General features: G+C 39.8%; 1 protein-coding gene across 7 annotated transcripts in view; it reads right to left on the bottom strand.

Annotated features, from left to right (window-relative positions):
* Nucleotides 1–3,388: 3,388 nt before the first annotated feature.
* Nucleotides 3,389–17,348, bottom strand: part of LRRC49 (leucine rich repeat containing 49) — a 176,933-nt gene continuing 162,973 nt past the window's right edge. For 3 of the 7 annotated variants that reach the window (XM_010593717.3, XM_023552869.2, XM_003413809.4), the window contains one exon: nucleotides 3,390–4,014. In XM_010593717.3, coding sequence (XP_010592019.1) covers nucleotides 3,811–4,014 — 204 coding nt within the window. In that variant the 3' untranslated portion in view covers nucleotides 3,390–3,810. Of the gene's footprint in view, nucleotides 4,015–4,042; nucleotides 17,038–17,348 lie in introns of those variants that run through there. The other 4 variants (XM_023552871.2, XM_023552872.2, XM_010593718.3 and 1 more) reach the window with 3 other exon arrangements.

Raw genomic sequence — 17,348 nt, forward strand, 5'->3', positions numbered from 1 at the left:
TGGTCTGCTTCTTTAAGTGGTTTGATATGGATTGCTGTCTCCGAGCCATCACTGGGAAACTAGTTTTTCCAGAAAATCCACTAAAAAAAAATGCAGCCAGATCCCTATCAGAGTTCTCCCTCTGGCTCAGGCTATTCGGATGTTAATGAAGCCGCCTGGGGAGGGTGGGGGAGGGAACAGAGAGATAGGAGAGTAGCACCTCAGAATATAGCCAGAGTTGCTTGTCTTGCTTGGAATGACTATTATATCTGAGATTCCCGCGGGGCACGTCGCCTATGTATGCTGGCTGTGTGGAGATTGCCCCCGGGGGGTCTGGCCCACTGGAGTCACGGTCAGACCCTCCGCTTCCAGCCCCACTCCTAGGGTCAAGGCTCCCCTGCTGGGACGGTGCACTCTCGACTCCAAAATCAGTTGCTGCCTTCCGGGGACTTCTTGTCCTGCCAGCCGCGTCGCCGTGCTGCTCCCGAGAACCGGCTGGGCCCCCTCCCGGGGTTAGTTCAGGTGAGTTGAGCAGCTCCCCGTGCTTGTGCCGTGACCGAGTGTCCCCGCTGGGACGCTGCTCTCCCCGCTCCAATACCAGTCACTGCCTCCCAGGGACTTCTCCTACCGGCTGCGTCCCACGCCGCCTGCGTGAACCGGCTGGGCCTCCTCCCGGGGTTAGTTCAGGGGGGTGGAGCAGCTCTCCGTGTTTATGCCGTACCTGCATCCAGTCCAAATCCTGGCGGGACGGTTCCCCGGCTGGGACGCTGCTCTCCCCGCTCCAAGACCAGTCACTGCCTCCCGGGGACTTCTCCCACTGGCTGCGTCGCCACGCCACCCACACGAACCGGCTGGGCCCCCTCCCGGTGTTAGTTCAGGGGTGTGGAGCAGCTCTCTGTGCTTGTGCCGTACCTGACTGGTACGCTGGCTCCAGGCTCTGAAAACAATCGCTGCTTCCCCATATTAGTTCGTTCTCCATCTCTAAATCTGTGTTTGTTGTTCAGGGTTCGTAGATTGTTATGTATGTGATCGATTCACTTGTTTTTCCGTGTCTTTGTTGTAAGAGGGATCTGAGGTAGCGTCTGCCTAGTCCGCCATCTTGGCCCCGCGAGATTTCCAATGATTTTTTATTGTTTAACTTTGAAACTTTATTGTTAATTTTTTGGATTTGTGTTTACTGTGAATTCATGCAGCCTGTTAAATTTGTCATTATGCTTTTGTACAACCTTCTTAAGTTCCTCTTTTGCTTCACCTATGTGTTCCTTGGCTTATTCTGTGTTTTGCCAGATCTCCTAAAGAGATCTGTATATCAGTCTTTTGTATTCTACCCCCAGTAATTCCAAAAAGTTATCTTCCTCTGGAAGGTTTCTTGATTCTTTGTTTTGGGTGCTTGCTGAAGCCATCACAGTCTGCCTCTTTATGTGATTTGATACCGATGGTTGTCTCTGAGCCATCAAGTTATTACATTTATTTATTTTATATTTGCTTACTGTGTCTAGCTTCTTGATTTGTTTTGATTGCCCAAATAGGTTGGTCACATGAGCTAGTTTGATTATTGGCATCTTTGAAGCTCTCACGTCATGTCACCAGATGGTTAGCGCTGTTACTGGGTATGTGAGCCCAGGAGTCTGCTTACTTTTCTTCTACGGATTCAACTCAGGTGTCCAGGTAGTCAGTCACCAAATGTGTGGTGCAGGCTCTAACCTACAATCCTAGATGGACGGGGTGATTGGAGTAGGCACAAGTATCTGGCTGCAGTAGGGGGTCATGCACTGAGCAAGTCAGGGGGCTGACAGCTGCCCCTGAGTGTCTGGAAGGAAAGTACATCTGTGTTTCCTATAGCACTCAGGTGAGTGGGTTTTGCAGCTGGATTACGGACACCTAGTGCTGTTGGCTGTAAGGAATGGGAGGCACCACTTATTCTTTGATGCTTGTTGTGGTTGGGTAGGTGGTGTGGGTGGAGCCACCAGTCCTCTGGCCCTGATGTGGGTAGGTGAAGACCCTGCTTAATGGGCACGGCGGTGTCAAATATCACGAATCTGCCACTCCCCCTTATTGCTGAAATAGTTTGAAAATAGGATTCCGGTATATACTCTGTTGAAATAAGCCTACACAGGTCTATGCAGGGGTGAAAGGCATTCGAAGTCTGTGGACGCCTTATGCCTGTGCCTAGGCAAAGGGGCTGTGCCTTCCCCAACTTCCTGGCTTAGGGGAGCTGGCAGGTTATTTTTTCCTGTTTGTTCATTTGTTCCTTCTCCAAAGCAGGGATAATGGTTCAGGGCATGTGACGAGTCCTACTTTTGACCCAGGGAGTACAGCAGTTGCTAAAGCCTGACTGGGACTGGCATAGAGCAGGGAGGGGGCAGGTAAATGGGAGAGAGGTTCTTTCCAAAGGGGGTGGTTTTTTGATCTGTGTGGTAAGGTTAGATGCATGTACTTATCTTTTGCCGACTGAGTGCTGCTTCTCGCTGGTTCTGGAGGGTTGAGTTGACTCTTCACTGTTTGGTCTCTCCTGATGTGGAAAACACATCCTGAGTGCCGCTGCTTGCCTCACTGTGCAAGCTAGCCATTTCAGCCTGCAGCTTGCTGGTGCCGGCCAGGTCAGGTCTGGAAACTCCTCACTGCTTCTGAATCATCTCTCCCTCCCCCACCATTCAGTCTTATTCCTCAACTTTGCCTTGATGTTCAGGACTCCTGGATTGTCATATATAATCAATTCATGTATTTTTTTTGGTCTTTGTTGTAAGAGGGACCACAGGAAGCTTCTGACGACTTTGCCATCTTGGCCTTGCCTCTGTCTTGTAACTTCTATTCTTGTTTTCTCACATCCTGATGGCCTGGCTACCCTAACAGCTGCTGAACAAAACCTGGGCAAGTTGGAAAATTCCTATTATTGACCAATAAGATTGTTATTCTGAATTTGTATCATCTCCTCAGCATGAAATAGGCCAAAACCCTGCATTTATCTTGTTTGCCTGTTTGATCTTCAAGTGGAATTAGAACAACTGGAACCTTTCACCCATGTACCTCTAATACTTCTGAGGTAGAAGCACACATGCCTGTCTGAAAAAAGAGCCCCAGAGTGGCTAACAATGGAAGGAAACATATTTCAGAGAAGCAGACTTACTGATTTCTAACTCCATTTAACATTCATTCAAGTTCCTTTAAGACAAAGCTTTTTTTTTCCTGCCCCAGGTTTGACTCATTTTCATATTTCATCCCCACACTGACCTTCAAGATTTCCTGTGGTGTCCTGAGGATTCATCCCTAGAGGAATGGGGCCTCCTCTCATGTAAGTGAATAGCAGGGATCCCACCCAGCTAAAGAAGAACACACAGCAAATGTGACAGTTCTGACTGGATTAATGAGGCAAACACAGTTTTTTTAAATACTAATTTATTAATAAGTTTATTCTTTACTCATAAAAAAGAACATATTTTTGGCTTTGAAATCATGACATAAAATTAAAAAGCAAATAATTGAAAATTATCAGCTGAAAGTAGGAAGAAGCAACTCATGCTGAACCATGAGCAAAGGCTGTGTGCTTTGGGCTATAGCAGCGGCATAAATCAAAGCAAGAACCCAAGATGCAGTGCCAATTCAAGACCCAAGCCATCTTTAAAAACTGCTCATACCCAAAGGTTGTTTGGTCTTTCTTTATACATAGGAAATTAATCCTCCCTCTTTTCTTCCTGACCTTTAGCTACAGAAACAGTAGTCTTTCAAGTGTGTAGGAGAGTAGTGGTGGTATTGTTTTAACATGTTTACCCTACATATTTTCAACCTTCAGAAAAATAAAACTGCTAAATCAACTGGGACTAAAAGCTATTTCTATTTTTGGTCAGTTATCTGCTGTAGGCAGAGCTTCATATATGAATTTTTATTGCGGATTTCTATGACTGCGTCCCTAACAAGCTCAATAAACATCTGTGGCCAAAGCTTCTGCAAAGCCTCATTTTTCATGTTGATTTCTGTGGCTTCCTTCACAAGATCCTCTATATACATCTTGCAGAACTTCTTTTTTTCTTTTACTTCCTGTTAGAAAAGGAAAATTCTGAGTTAAATAATCCAAAAGCTAAAGCAATAATTAGCCGAACCAGAGAAACTAAGATGATCTACCCTGACTTCTGCTCCTAGCCCTCTCCCGCCCACTCCCCAGAGCAGGAATACTTTCCTAGACGCTCTTGACAGAGAGCTCTGCCTGAGTAAAGACAGCAACACGGAACTCACTACTTCCCAGTCTACTCCTACCTTTGCTGGACAGCTCCGCTTTACAGGAATCACTGGATCCTAACTACTATTTCCATCTTGGTAGACTTTCTCCTTCCTCAGTTCAGGTATTTTAGCTCACACAAGTCAGTGAAAACACAGACTCACTGGCTTCAAGTGGCATATGTAGCAGGTAACTGATATTGACAATTTTAATTGGTATCAGATCAGTTAATACCAATATACATATTTTAAATACCTATACTCTGAATTCACTCTCTGACACAGGAAAGCATGTAAAGATATACTAAACTGGCATATGTTGCCTAGATCATTTGGACTAAGTTGGGAAAAAGTGTACAAGGAAGAAAAGGAAATATATACAAGGTTGGGACCCAGAGCTTTGCCTTCAAAATAAACAGCATTCCTGCTCAACTTCTGCGGCTGATAGTCTGTAAATGAAAAACCAGGTCTGAACACAACACAGCAAGTTTGGGGCCAGAGGACAGTCGGGCATTGGACCTCAATTTCATCACAGAGGTCTAAACAAAACCATATTCAATATTTATTTCAGTTATTGTTATTTTTGGGGAATATTAAAGCACAATCACAGAAGGTTGTTGTCATAATATGTACAGAAAAAATCAATGGAATGGATTGGATAATCAGATTTAGAAGGGAAGCAATTCACATCAATGAAGGAGGAAAGAAATAATGTCTATATATTAGGTTTAGCTACTTGGAAAAGTAACTATTTAAACCTCTAACTCACATCAAAACACCAAAATAATTTCAAGATGAGTTAAAGGGTTGAATTTAAAATATCAATAGATATTGCCATTAAAATTACACTTACAAAGACTTGTAATCATAAGGAAAATGCTTACATTACAAGGCTAAGTGGAAAAATCAAAATGCAAAATTAAATCACAAGTAGGTAAAAATGATTGGATTATTCTGATAGGGTTTGGGTTATAGGAGTATATACGCATTTGTCAAGGCTCAGCATTTAAAATATGCCAAAAATTTGTACTTCGTTGCATATATATTTTATCTCAAAAGACACATTGAACTAGTTAATGATGTGCATGCTGGATTATTTCAGGGGATGTATACTAATGTATGCAATCTATTTTGAAATGAATAAAAAAAAGATTGGTGGATGGACAGAGAGATGGACAGACGCATAGATAGGTTAAAATGAGTATGCTATAGTACAACATTAATGGTAGAATCTAGGTTATACTGAAGTGTTATCAAGGTTGTCTTTGGGTCATGAGACCATGAGTGTTTTTCCTATTTTTCTATTTCTCCTCCTTTTTTAAATTTTTATGATTTTTAAAGCAGCACAATATGTTGACACACAAATAATTAAGAATATAAGTTAAAAACGAGTCTAAATTGTCACTAACTTTTCCTAAAAAGAGGCATATTTTGAAAATTTCTTATGACATGGACGATATCTCTAAATAATCAAGCACCATTCAGGGGTCAACATGGATGATGTGATTTACTTCATGTGCTAACACCACCAGGTCGTGTGTTGACCTATCATAAAAATACGTACAGAGTTTGATGTGTTATAAACAATAAACGGTCCCAGCTGGCTACTTCTCAGATGAATCTAACCTCTTGAACTCTGAAATACAGTCTAGGACTTAGTCACTGGCACTAAGTTACCTTGTTGATGAGAACAACTTTAGCTGCTCCCTTTGAAAACTCAGTAAATCTGGGCTACACAGAGACAAGAAGAAGGACAAATGGGAATCACTGGAGGCCAGTAACTAAAATGAACAATATACAGAATGAGCAATGCATTTATTAGAAGTAGAAGGCACAGAGTATATTTGGAGAATGCTTTTCATATAGACTCTAGATTTCTTAAAACAGGATTTTGAAGAACAAAAAAATTAAAACCAAAGGATTGGTTGAGTGTTAAGACTAGAAAAAAAATTACAGTAATTTAGAGATAACAAGGAGCCCTGGTTGCACAGTAGTTAAGTGCTAGCTGCTAACTGAAAGGTTGGTGGTTTGAACCCACCAGCCGCTCTGTGGAAGAAAGATGTGGTAGTCTGCTTCTGTAAAGATTACAACCTTGGAAACCCTATTGTGCAGTTCTACTTTGTGCTACTGGGTCACAATGAATCGGAATTGACTCAATGTCAATGAATACAGGGATAACAAAAATTAAAAGTTTTTAAGTGGTGTATTTTGTTAAATAATTTAAATACAATACAAATTAAACTTTTTTATAACTGACATAGTGCAACTGCTGGTGCTTTATAATTTCCTGCTATAGTTTCTTCCATTAGTCCTTTATAACATGTTGATACAGAATTGTATTTGCTATAAAAAACCCACTGCCGTCGAGTCGATCCTGACTCATGGTGACCCTAATAGGACAGAGCAGAACTGCCCCATAGAGTTTCCAAGGAGCGGCTGGTGTTTTTGAACTGCCTAGCTTTTGCTTTGCAGCCATAGCACTTAACCACTACGCCACCAGGGTTTCCATATTTGCTATAACAGCCCTTAATTTAGCAACTGTGTTTGAAAGCTTTCCTACTTCATCATTTCTTCTTTCCTCCAAGCCAATTACTCCTCACCCCCATGCAGCATACTCTCTAACTCATCAGGGTTTGCCGGGACAACTCACTCTGGCTGTCCAGAATGATCTTGTTAAGAGCGTATTACAGCTACTTCTCTTGCCCTGACCCATCATAGAGTTGTTGCATTTTGAATAATGCTTTTTCCATTCTCAAAATGCTTTCATATACTTATTTCTTGTTATCCTACAATATTATTGTGGGGTTCATAAAGCAAGAATTTTACAAGTTCGATCCAGATGGGATGAACTCTATACAAGATTATTTATATTATTTCATTCTGTTGTTAAAATGGTTTGGAAAAAATATAGGTCAAAGGTGGGATATGTTATATGGCAATATTAACTAGTACTTGCATTGGGATTTAATCCATATCTCCACTTTATAAAAAGGAGCCCTGATGGCACAGTGGTTAAAGCAATGGACTGCTAACCAAAAGGTCAGCTACTCAAAACCTCCAGTGGCTCTGCGGGAGAAAGATTGGCAGTCTGCTTCCACAGAGGTTTACAGCCTTGGAAACTGTATGGGTGGCTATGAGTCGGAATTGACTTGATCCAGTATTACTTTATAAAGGTTAAGAGACTTACTCAGGATTAGACATCATTTACTAATACTTTCCTATAGAAAACTCTAGTCTTTGAAGTATTTGCAGTCTAGTCTAGTTAAATGGATGGCCTACACTGTACAAACTAAACAAACCTGTAAATAAGTGCTGAATGAGATGTTTAGACAGAAAATATAATCAGTGTTCAGAGAAGAGAGAATCTTTAGTGTGAGGGTGGTCAAGAAGAGTTCCAGGAAGCAGCACGATACGCTGTGAGAGAGTCCAAAGTCGAGAATCAGGTCTGAGTTCCGGTGGCAGCTCAGTCAATAGCTCACCATCTGCCCTTGAGTGGCTCGCCTGAATTTCCAGTTTTCCCCATCTGTATGACGGCATTAGATTCTCTACAGTCTCTTTTAGCTCTCCGATCCTGTGTTCATCTTAAACATTTTTTAGAATGAGTCAGGAAAATGGATTTACAACTAGCAAGCAACAGAATTATGACATATATAACGGAAGGGTCTGCTTACCCTGATTTGTGAGGAACTCACTTCAATTAATTATCACAGACCAAGACACAAAGAAGAGAGGGATTGAGCACTTTGTGCGCAGTGGTTTAAATGTTTTTCAAGAGGTGGGGAGCATGTTATAATAGAAGGAATGCTGGGTCGCAAGTCAAGAGAGTGATGAAGAGACCAGGTCAAGGTCTCCCAGGCAGTGAATAGTAAAATCAGGGGCTCAGAAAAACCAGGTCCCCTGATGGTTAGCCTAGTGTTCTTTCCAGATTATTATGTGGCTTCGGGTTCTTTCCCTTCCCACTGAGATTTCTCACAACAGGAGTCAACATTCCCTGTCTTTACGTCCTCGTTGCTCAAACCACTTTAATTGAGACTTCTGCTCCTATGATTCCAGGACATCTGTTGTTATTGTTATGTGCTGTTGAGTCTATTCCAACTCATGGCAACCCTATAGGACAGAGCAGAACTGCCCCATAGGATTCCCAAGGTTGTAAATCTTTACAGAGGCAGACTGCCACATCTTTCTTCCGCAGAGCCACTGGTAGTACAGTGGTTAAGCACTTAGCTGCTAACCAAAAGGTCGGTCGTTTTGAACCCGCCAGCTGCTCCATGGGACAAAGATGTGGTAGTCTGCTTCTGTAAAGATTACAGCCTTGGAAAATTACGGGGCAGTTCTACCCTGTCCTATAGGGTCACTTGAGTTGGAATTGACTCAATGGCAGTGGGGGGGAAAAAGTCTTTATGGAAGCACACTGCCACATCTTTCTTTGGAGGAGCCGCTGCTGGGTTCAAACTGCTGAGTTTTCAGTTAGCAGCTGAGTGCCTAACCACTGCATCACCAGGTCTCCTTTTCTAGATGGCAATGTACTGCTAAGTCTGTGTTAAAGTAAGATTGTTTGAGAAGATGGCATATTTTAGGTTTGCCACTTGAGTCCATTCTTCATAGACCTGGCAAGGCCACACAAGGATCTCTAATAACTATCATTTCCCTTCATCTCCAAGGTTTCAAGGAATATAGCAGCTGAGCATTTAACCACTGCACTACCAGACCTACTAATTAACTACAGTTGTATAATAATACTTGCTATCTGGTAAGGCAGCTTCTCCTTATCTTTTTTTTACTCTTGTGAATTTTTGATCTTTTGCTCTATCATATACGGGCAGCATTCAGGATCATATAACTGAGGACCAGCTGGGCAAGTTCCCTAACTAACCCTGTCCAAATTTTGATCAGAACTGCATTATTATTTACAGATTGATTTAGGAAGAATCGACTTCTTTATCATGTAGAAAGTCTTTCCAAGAACATAAACTGTTTAGTTCTTCAACATACCCGTTGCCATCAAGTCAATTCTGACTCATAGCGACCCTATAGGACAGAGTAGAACTACCCCATAGGGTTTCCAAGAAGCAGATGGTGGATTCAAACTGCTGACTTTTTTGGCTAGCAGCCACAGCACACTGTAGCTCTTAACCACTCTGCTACCAGGGCGCCTGTCTTTCAATAAAGTTTCATGATTTTCTCCATAAAGGACTTACACAATTTTATTATTTATTCTTACACAGCTTTTGTTGTTATGGTAAATTAAAAAAAAAAAACTTATTTTTTAATAGGTAATACAACCTGTCTTAGTCATCTAGTGCTGCTATAACAGAAATACCACAAGAGGATGGCTTCAACAAAGAGAAATTAATTTTCTCACAGCCTAGTAGGGTAGAAGTCCAAATTCAGGGCATCAGCTCCAGGGGAAGGCTTTCTCTGTTGGTTCTGGAGGAAGGTCCTTCTCGTCAGTTTTCCCGTGGTCTTGGGGTATCTCAGCGTAGGAACCTCAGGTCCAAAGGACGCGCTCTGCTCCCGACACTGCTTTCTTGGTGGTATGAGGTCCCCAACTCTCTGCTTGCTTCTCTTTCCTTTTATCTCTTAAGAGATAAAAGGTGATACAGGCCGCCCCCCAGGAAACTCCCTTTATATTGGATCAGGGACGTGACCTGAGTAAGGGTGGTGTTACAATCTCACCCTAATCCTCTTAACATAAAATTACAATCATAAAATGGAGGACAACCACACAATACTAGGAATCATGGCCTAACCAAGTTGATACATGCATTTTTTGGGGGGACATAATTCAATCCATGACACAACTTATATTGGATTGTTGGTCCTTTTTCTTTCTGAACTCTAAGAGCTCTTTATAATCTAGGGAGATGAGTCAAAAACTATTTTTTTCCCATTTTGTTATTTGCCTTTGCTTATTTTATCTTCCTGAAGGCCTTCCTTATCTCAAGGCTATACATTAATTTTCCATGGCTTCTTCTAGAACTCTTACTCTTTCACTTTAAACCTTTAAATATCCTGGTGTAAGATATTTTGTCTGAATCCAAATTTTTTTTCTCAGATAGTTCCCCAATTTTACCCAAATTAATTGTTGAATAGTCCACCTGACTCATTTGAGATTATTCATTACCATATAATAAATTCACTTTTGTATTTTGTATATATACATGGCTTTTTAAATTCTATTCCATTAGACCATCTCTTCATGACCACACTGCTTTCATTAACAACACTTTTAAATATGCTTTAATATCTAGCAGTTAGTCCTCTTCTCATTGTCCTTCTTTTAAAGAGTTTTTGTGGCTATTTATGTTTATTTTCCCACGTGTACTGTAGGATCGACTTGTTTAAAGAATAATGGTAATTTTTATTTGTTGTTATTGTCTTGTGCCATCGAATTGATTCTGACTCATGATGACCCCATGTGTTACAGAGCAGAATTCTTCCATAGGGTTTTTTTTTGGCTATAATACTTATGGAAGCATGTCACCAGGACTTTTCTTCCGAAGTGGCTCTGGGTGGGTTCAAACTGCTAACTTCTCAGTTACCAGTCAAGCACAATTATATTAAAATTTTAATTAACTTAAGGAAAATTGGGAAACCCTGGTGGCATAGTGGCTAAGTGCTAGGTGCTACGGCTGCTAACCAAAGGGTCGGCAGTTCGAATCTGCCAGGCGCTCCTTGGAAACTCTATGGGGCAGTTCTACTCTGTCCTATAGGGTTGCTATGAGTTGGAATCAATCGACGGCACTGGGTTTGGTTTGGTTTTGGTTAAGGAAAATTGACATATTTTGTTTTAGATTCTTCCTATCTGAAACTCGGTAGGTTTTTCCATTTGTACAAATATGTTGTGTCTTCATTATCTATTATAATAACACATATTATCTATATGTTTTCTTCATATAGATCTTGGATTTTTTTTTTTTTTTTTTAATTGCTAGGTATTTTCTCTTTTTTATGTCGTCACTGTGATTTGGGTCTGTCTTCCATTAAATCTTCTTTCTGGTTGTTATTTGTATATATGGGAAATGCTGATTTCTACTCCATTAGTAAATTTTCTTACAGCTTTTTATAGTTTTTCAGTTATTTCTCTTGGGATTTTTTAGGTATTTGATAATATTGTCTGCATTGGCCATACTGATAAAAAAATAATGGTGATGTTGGACATCCTTGCCTTGGTCCTATCTTGGATGATATATTAGTTTTCTATTGCTGCATAACAAGTTACCTCAAACTTTAAGGCTTAAAGCAGCTTTAATTTATTATTTTAGAGTTTCTGTATATCAGGAGTCCACGCAAGGCTCAGCTGGGTCTTCTGCTCAGGACTTCACAAAGCTTCAGTCAAGGTATTGGCCAGGCTATGTTCCTGAAGTTCAGAGTCCTCTTCTAATCTCATATGTTGTTGGCCGAATTCAGTTCCTTGTGGCTATAGGACTGAGGTCCCCATTTTCTTGCTGACTGTTGGGCTGAGGCTGCTCTCAGATCCTAGAGGCCTCTTGCAGTTCCTTGTTATGTGTCCCTCTCACAACACAGCAGCTTACTTCTTAAAGGCCAGCAGAAGAATCTCTCTCCTCAGGGAAAGCTTGGACCCTCTTTTAAAGGACTTGCCTGATTTGTATTTCCCTTTTGATTAACTCAAAGTCAACTGATTAGGAACCTTAATTACATCTGCAAAATCCCTTTACCCCTGGCATATTCCATTTTTTATAAGTAAATCAAAGTTTTTTCCACACTTAAAAGCAGAGGGTATCACACCAGGGTCTGGATACCAGGGGACAGGACTCATGGGGGTCATTTTAGTTAGAATTTTGCCTACCATAAATGCTAAAGTTTCTAGAGTTTTCCCATTAAGTATAAAACTTAATATCCCATTCCCATTTATCCTATTTATTGAGTTAAAAAATATTAAGAATAGGTATTGAACTGTGTGAAATTCCTTTTTAATGTCTATAGAAATAATCATGATTTTTTCACTTTAGATCTATTCATATAATTTACTAATACTGAATCTTCCTTGCATTCCTAGAATAATCCACACTTGGCCATATTTATATTATTCATTTAATGTTCTCCTATTTTCTGCTTGACAACAATTCATTTAGGATTTTTGCATCAATATTCTTAAAAGTCTAGTCTGGCTTTTCTTTTTTGGTGCAATACTGGCAGGTTTTGGAATCAATGTTATGCTTAAAAAATTTTTAAGTTTTTCTTTTTCAACAATCTTGAACAATTTAAAAAGTGTTGGAATTATCCATTCTATAAAGATATGGATTATACCTCAAGTGAAGAAAACAAAAATCCTCACAAGTGGACTGATAAACATCATGATAAATGGAGAAGCAGAATCTGTCAATAATTTCATTCAACTTGAATCAACAATCAATGTCCATAGAAGTAGGACTCAAGAAATCAAATGATGTATTGCATTGGGTAAATATGCTGCAAGGACTTCTTTAACGTTTTAAAAAGCAAAGATGTCACGCTGATGGCTAAGGTGCACCTGACCCAAGCCATGGTCTTTTCAATCACCTCATACACATATGAAAGCTGGACAGTGAGAAAGGAAGACAGAAGAAGAATTGATACATTCAAACTTTGGTGCTGATGAAGCATACTGAATATACTGTGGACGGCCAGAAGAACAAACAGATCAGTCTAAGAAGTAATACAACTAGAATAGTTCTTAGAAGTGAAGATAGGGAGAAGTTGGCTCACTTACTGTGGACGTGTCATCAGAAAGGACCAATTGCTAGAAAAGGACATCATGTTTGGTAAAGTAAGAAGGTCAGTGAAAATGAGGGAAATCCTCAATGAGATGGAAATGTTTTGTTCTATTATGTATAAGGTCACATGAGTTGCAATCGACTCAATGGCAATGAGTTTGGTTTTTTTGGTTTTGGAGTCTCCAGTTATGCACATTGGACCTCCTGTAACTTTGTTCTATATCTATTTTTTTCTTTCTAATTTTTAAGCTCTCTTAGTTTAATTTGGGTCATTTTTCTTATTTCTGAGAAAGATGTGTTAGTCTGCTTTCATAAAGATAACAGCCTTAGAAACCCTACAGGGCAGTTCTACTCTGTCATATAGGGTTGCTATGAGTTGGAATAGGCTTAATGGCAATGAGTTATATCCCTTATTGCTTCTTTTCTATAGTATTTATTTTCCCTTATGTTCCCTTCAATTTTGTCAGAAATTTTGTCTCTTTCAAGACATTTTTTTTTTCCAGATGATTTCCTGTGTCTGGTAATATTTCCTCTCTTTCTCATCTTTCATCTCAGAATAACTGATTTGAAACTTTGCTGCTTCCTATTTATTACATTTCATGTTAGGAGTTAGATTTTTCTGGCCCAGCTATTTGCAGGAAGTTCGTTCAGAGAGTATATTTCTGCTGGCTTTTTCTTAGACCTGACACATTTCTGACCATTTTTTAAATTTCTGCCTATCTTCTTTGTCCTCCATGTCCTTTCCCCACCATGACTTCAGCCTGTCCACCCCAAATCATTCTGCTTTTGTTGTATTTAAGTGAAAAATTTTAATCTCTTTATGGTGAACCCCTTACTGTGGAAATACCGACTATTCACTTTCCTGTCATTTGACTTTTGCTGCATTTTACACATGTAGCTTCCATGCCAATCATCACTGCTTTGAGCATATCTTCTGTGTTATGCTGAGTCTGTTGATTATATTTCTCCAAGTTCTGTTAAAAATAGAGTTTGTTGGCTTGGTTTTTCTTTTTCCTGTTTTAATTATTGCTTTTATGTGATATTTCATGAGAAAGGAAAAATTGCTGTCTCATGCCACTATGTTCATAACAGAAGTCAAATGATAATTTTTTACAACTACATTTTTAAGTGTTTCTTGCTGGTATATAAAAATACTGATTTCTACATTATTTTATAGTTTATATTCTCATCTCCCATCCAGACAGGAGCTGCCTACATAGTCTCATGTGTCTACTTGATTCAAGAAGCTCACTCCTCACCAGTATCATTTTCTATCCCAAAGTCCAGTCCAATCCCTGTCTGAAGAGTTGGCTTTGGGAATGGTTCCTGTCTTGGGCTAATAGAAGGTCTGGGGACCACAACCTCCAGGGTCCTTCTAGTCTCAGTCAGACCATTAAGTCTGATCTTTTTATGAGAATTTGGGGTCTGCATCCCACTGCTCTCCTGTTCCCTCAGGCGTTCTCTGTTGTGTTCCCTGTCAGGGCAGTCATCGGTTGTAGCCAGGCACCATCCAGTACTTCTGGTCTTAGGCTGATGTAGTCTCTGGTTTATGTGGCCCTTTCTGTCTCTTGGGCCCATAATAACCTTGCATCTTTGGTGTTCTTCATTCTCCTTTGCTCCAGGTGGGTTGAGACCAATTGATGCATCTTAGGTGGCTGTGTGCTAGCATTTAAGACCCCAGACACCACTATCCAAAGTGGGATGCAGAATGTTTTCTTAATAGATTTTACTATGCCAATCGACCTAGATGTCCCCTGAAACCATGGTCCCCAAACCCCTGCCCCTGCTACACTGGCCTTCGAAAGTTTGCTACAATTTTATCATGAATAAATTTTTAACTTTACTAAATGCTTTTATGCATCTATTAAGATGATGATAATTTGGTTACAGTGTTTAAATTATAAGTTTCCAAATGTTACACTATCTTTACATTCCTTGGTCTTTTTAAAAAAATATTTTATTGTGCTTTTGGTGAAAGTTTATAAAACAAGACAGATTCCCCTTTGAAATTTCCACACAAATTGATCAATGACATTAGCTACATTTTCTGTACTTTGTCAACATTCTCTTTAATTGTGTTCTGATTGTTCCATTTCCATACTCTAGACGAGTGAGTACCTCCAGCACTGCATTCGTTTGTTCATACATCTCAGTTGGTATTCCATCAGCTCCTGGAGACTTGTATTTCACCAAAGCCTTGAAGCTTGGGCCTGTTCCTTCAGTACCATCGGTTCTTGATCATATAAAAAAAATTATGAAATGGCTGAATGTAGAACAATTCTTTTGGGTACAATGACTTTGTTTATTCCTTCCATCTTCTTTTGATGCCTCCTGTGTCATTTAATATTTTCCCCATAGAATCCTTCAATATTGCAACTTGAGGCTTGAATTTTTTCTTCAGTTCTTTCAGCTTGAGAAATATCAAGCATGTTCTTTCCTTTTGATTTCTATCTCTAGCTCTTTGTACATTTCATTATAATACTTTGTTTCTTGAGGTGCCCTTCGGAATCTTCTGTTCGGCTCTTTTACTTCATCATTTCCTCCTTTTGCTTTAGCTACCCTATGTTCAAGAGCAAGTTTCAGAGTCTCTTCTGAAATCCATTTTGGTCTTTTCTTTCTTTCCTGTCTTTTTAATGACCTCTTGGTTTCTTCATATATGATGTCCTCGGTCATTAGTGTTCAATGTGTCAAATCTATTCTTGAGATGGTCTCTAAATTCAGGTAGAATAGACTCAAGGTCATACTTTGGCTCTCATAGACTTGTTCTAATTTTCTTCAACTTCAACTTGAACTTGCAAATGAGCAATTGATGGTCTATTCCACAGTCCACCTCTGCTCTTGTTCTGACTGATTATATTGAGCTCTTCTATCATCTCTTCCCACAGATGTAGTCAATTTGATTCCTGTGTATTCCACTTGGTGAGGGTCATGTGTACAGTCAGGGTTTATGTTGGTGAAAAAAGGTATTTGCAATGAGTAAGTCATTGGTCTTGGAAAATTCTATCATGCAATCTCCAGCGTCATTTCAATCACCAAGGCCATTATTTTCCAACTATCAATTTTTCTTTGTTTCCACCTTTTGCAATCCAATCACCAGTAATTATCAATGCATCTTGATTGCATGTTTGATCAATTTCAGACTGCAGTAGTTGGTAAAAATCTTTGATTTCTTCATCTTTGGCCTTAGTAGTTAGTGAGTAAATTGAATAATGGTCGTATTAACTGGTCTTCCTTGTAGGTGTGTGGATATTATCCTATCACTGACAGCGTTGTACTTCAGGATAGATCGTGAAATGTTCTTTTTGTTGATGAAGGGGATGCCATTCCTCTTCAATTTGTCATTCTTGGCATAGTAGCCAATATGATTGTCTGATTCAAAATGGCCAAAACCAGTCCATTTCAGCTCACTGATGCCTAGGATATCAATGTTTATGCATTCCATTTCATTTTTGATGATTTTCAATTCTCCTAGATTCAGACTTCGTACATCCCACGTTTCTTTTATTAATGGATATTTGCATCTGTTTGGCTTGTTTTGAGTTGTGCCACATCAGCACATGAAGGCCCCAAAACCTTGACTCCATCCATGTCATTAAGTTTGACTCTACTTTGAGGAGGCAGCTCTTCCCCCAGTCATATTTTGAGTGCCTTCCTGAGGGGCTCATCTTCTGGCATATATCAGACAATGTTCCACTGCTATTCACAAGGTTTTCACTGGCCAATTTTTTTCAGATGTAGACTGCCAGATCCTTCTTCCTAGTCTGTCTTAGTTTGGAAGCTCCACTGAAACCTGTCCACCAAGGGTGACCCTTCTGGTATTTGAAATACCAGTGGCAAAGCTTCCAGTATCACAGCAACATGCAAGCCACCACAGTACGACAAACCGGCCAACACATGGTATGTCTGTCATTAGGAAGAAACACATTTCAGCTTACTATGGGTAAGTATTTCTTCACAGTTGGAGCTGTTCCGTGATGGACAACTTCACAAAGCAGTGAACTTTCTTGTAGTAGAAGAATTTAAAGCAGAAACTGAACATTTTAGGATGTTATTAAAAATATTGTTACACTGAGTTTTCAAGTGATTTTCAAGTTGTAATCCTTAGAGCCGAATGAGTTTCAAAGAGGTGCTTCAAGATTGAGGTTGGGATGAAGGGAAAGAAAAAGAATAGAAGGACCAATCAAATGAAGCTCTGAACCTCTATCTTCCCTCTATAACAATAGCAGCTCTGCTGTTTTGCTTTGTTTTGACATACTAGGATTTCTGCTCCAATACAGTTTGAATTAAGAGCTCCACTGACGTTAAAAAACATTTGAGAACCGCTTGCCTGGCCATTTCATTTCTAAATTATACATAACCTATAAAACCTGCTGCCGTTGGCGAGGATAAATATATATCCTCAAGCAATATCTTATACATAAGTCATAAATGCTCAACCAA

Source organism: Loxodonta africana, chromosome 13 (assembly GCF_030014295.1).
Source record: "Loxodonta africana isolate mLoxAfr1 chromosome 13, mLoxAfr1.hap2, whole genome shotgun sequence".
In the NCBI taxonomy this organism is placed as follows: Eukaryota; Metazoa; Chordata; class Mammalia; order Proboscidea; family Elephantidae; genus Loxodonta; species Loxodonta africana.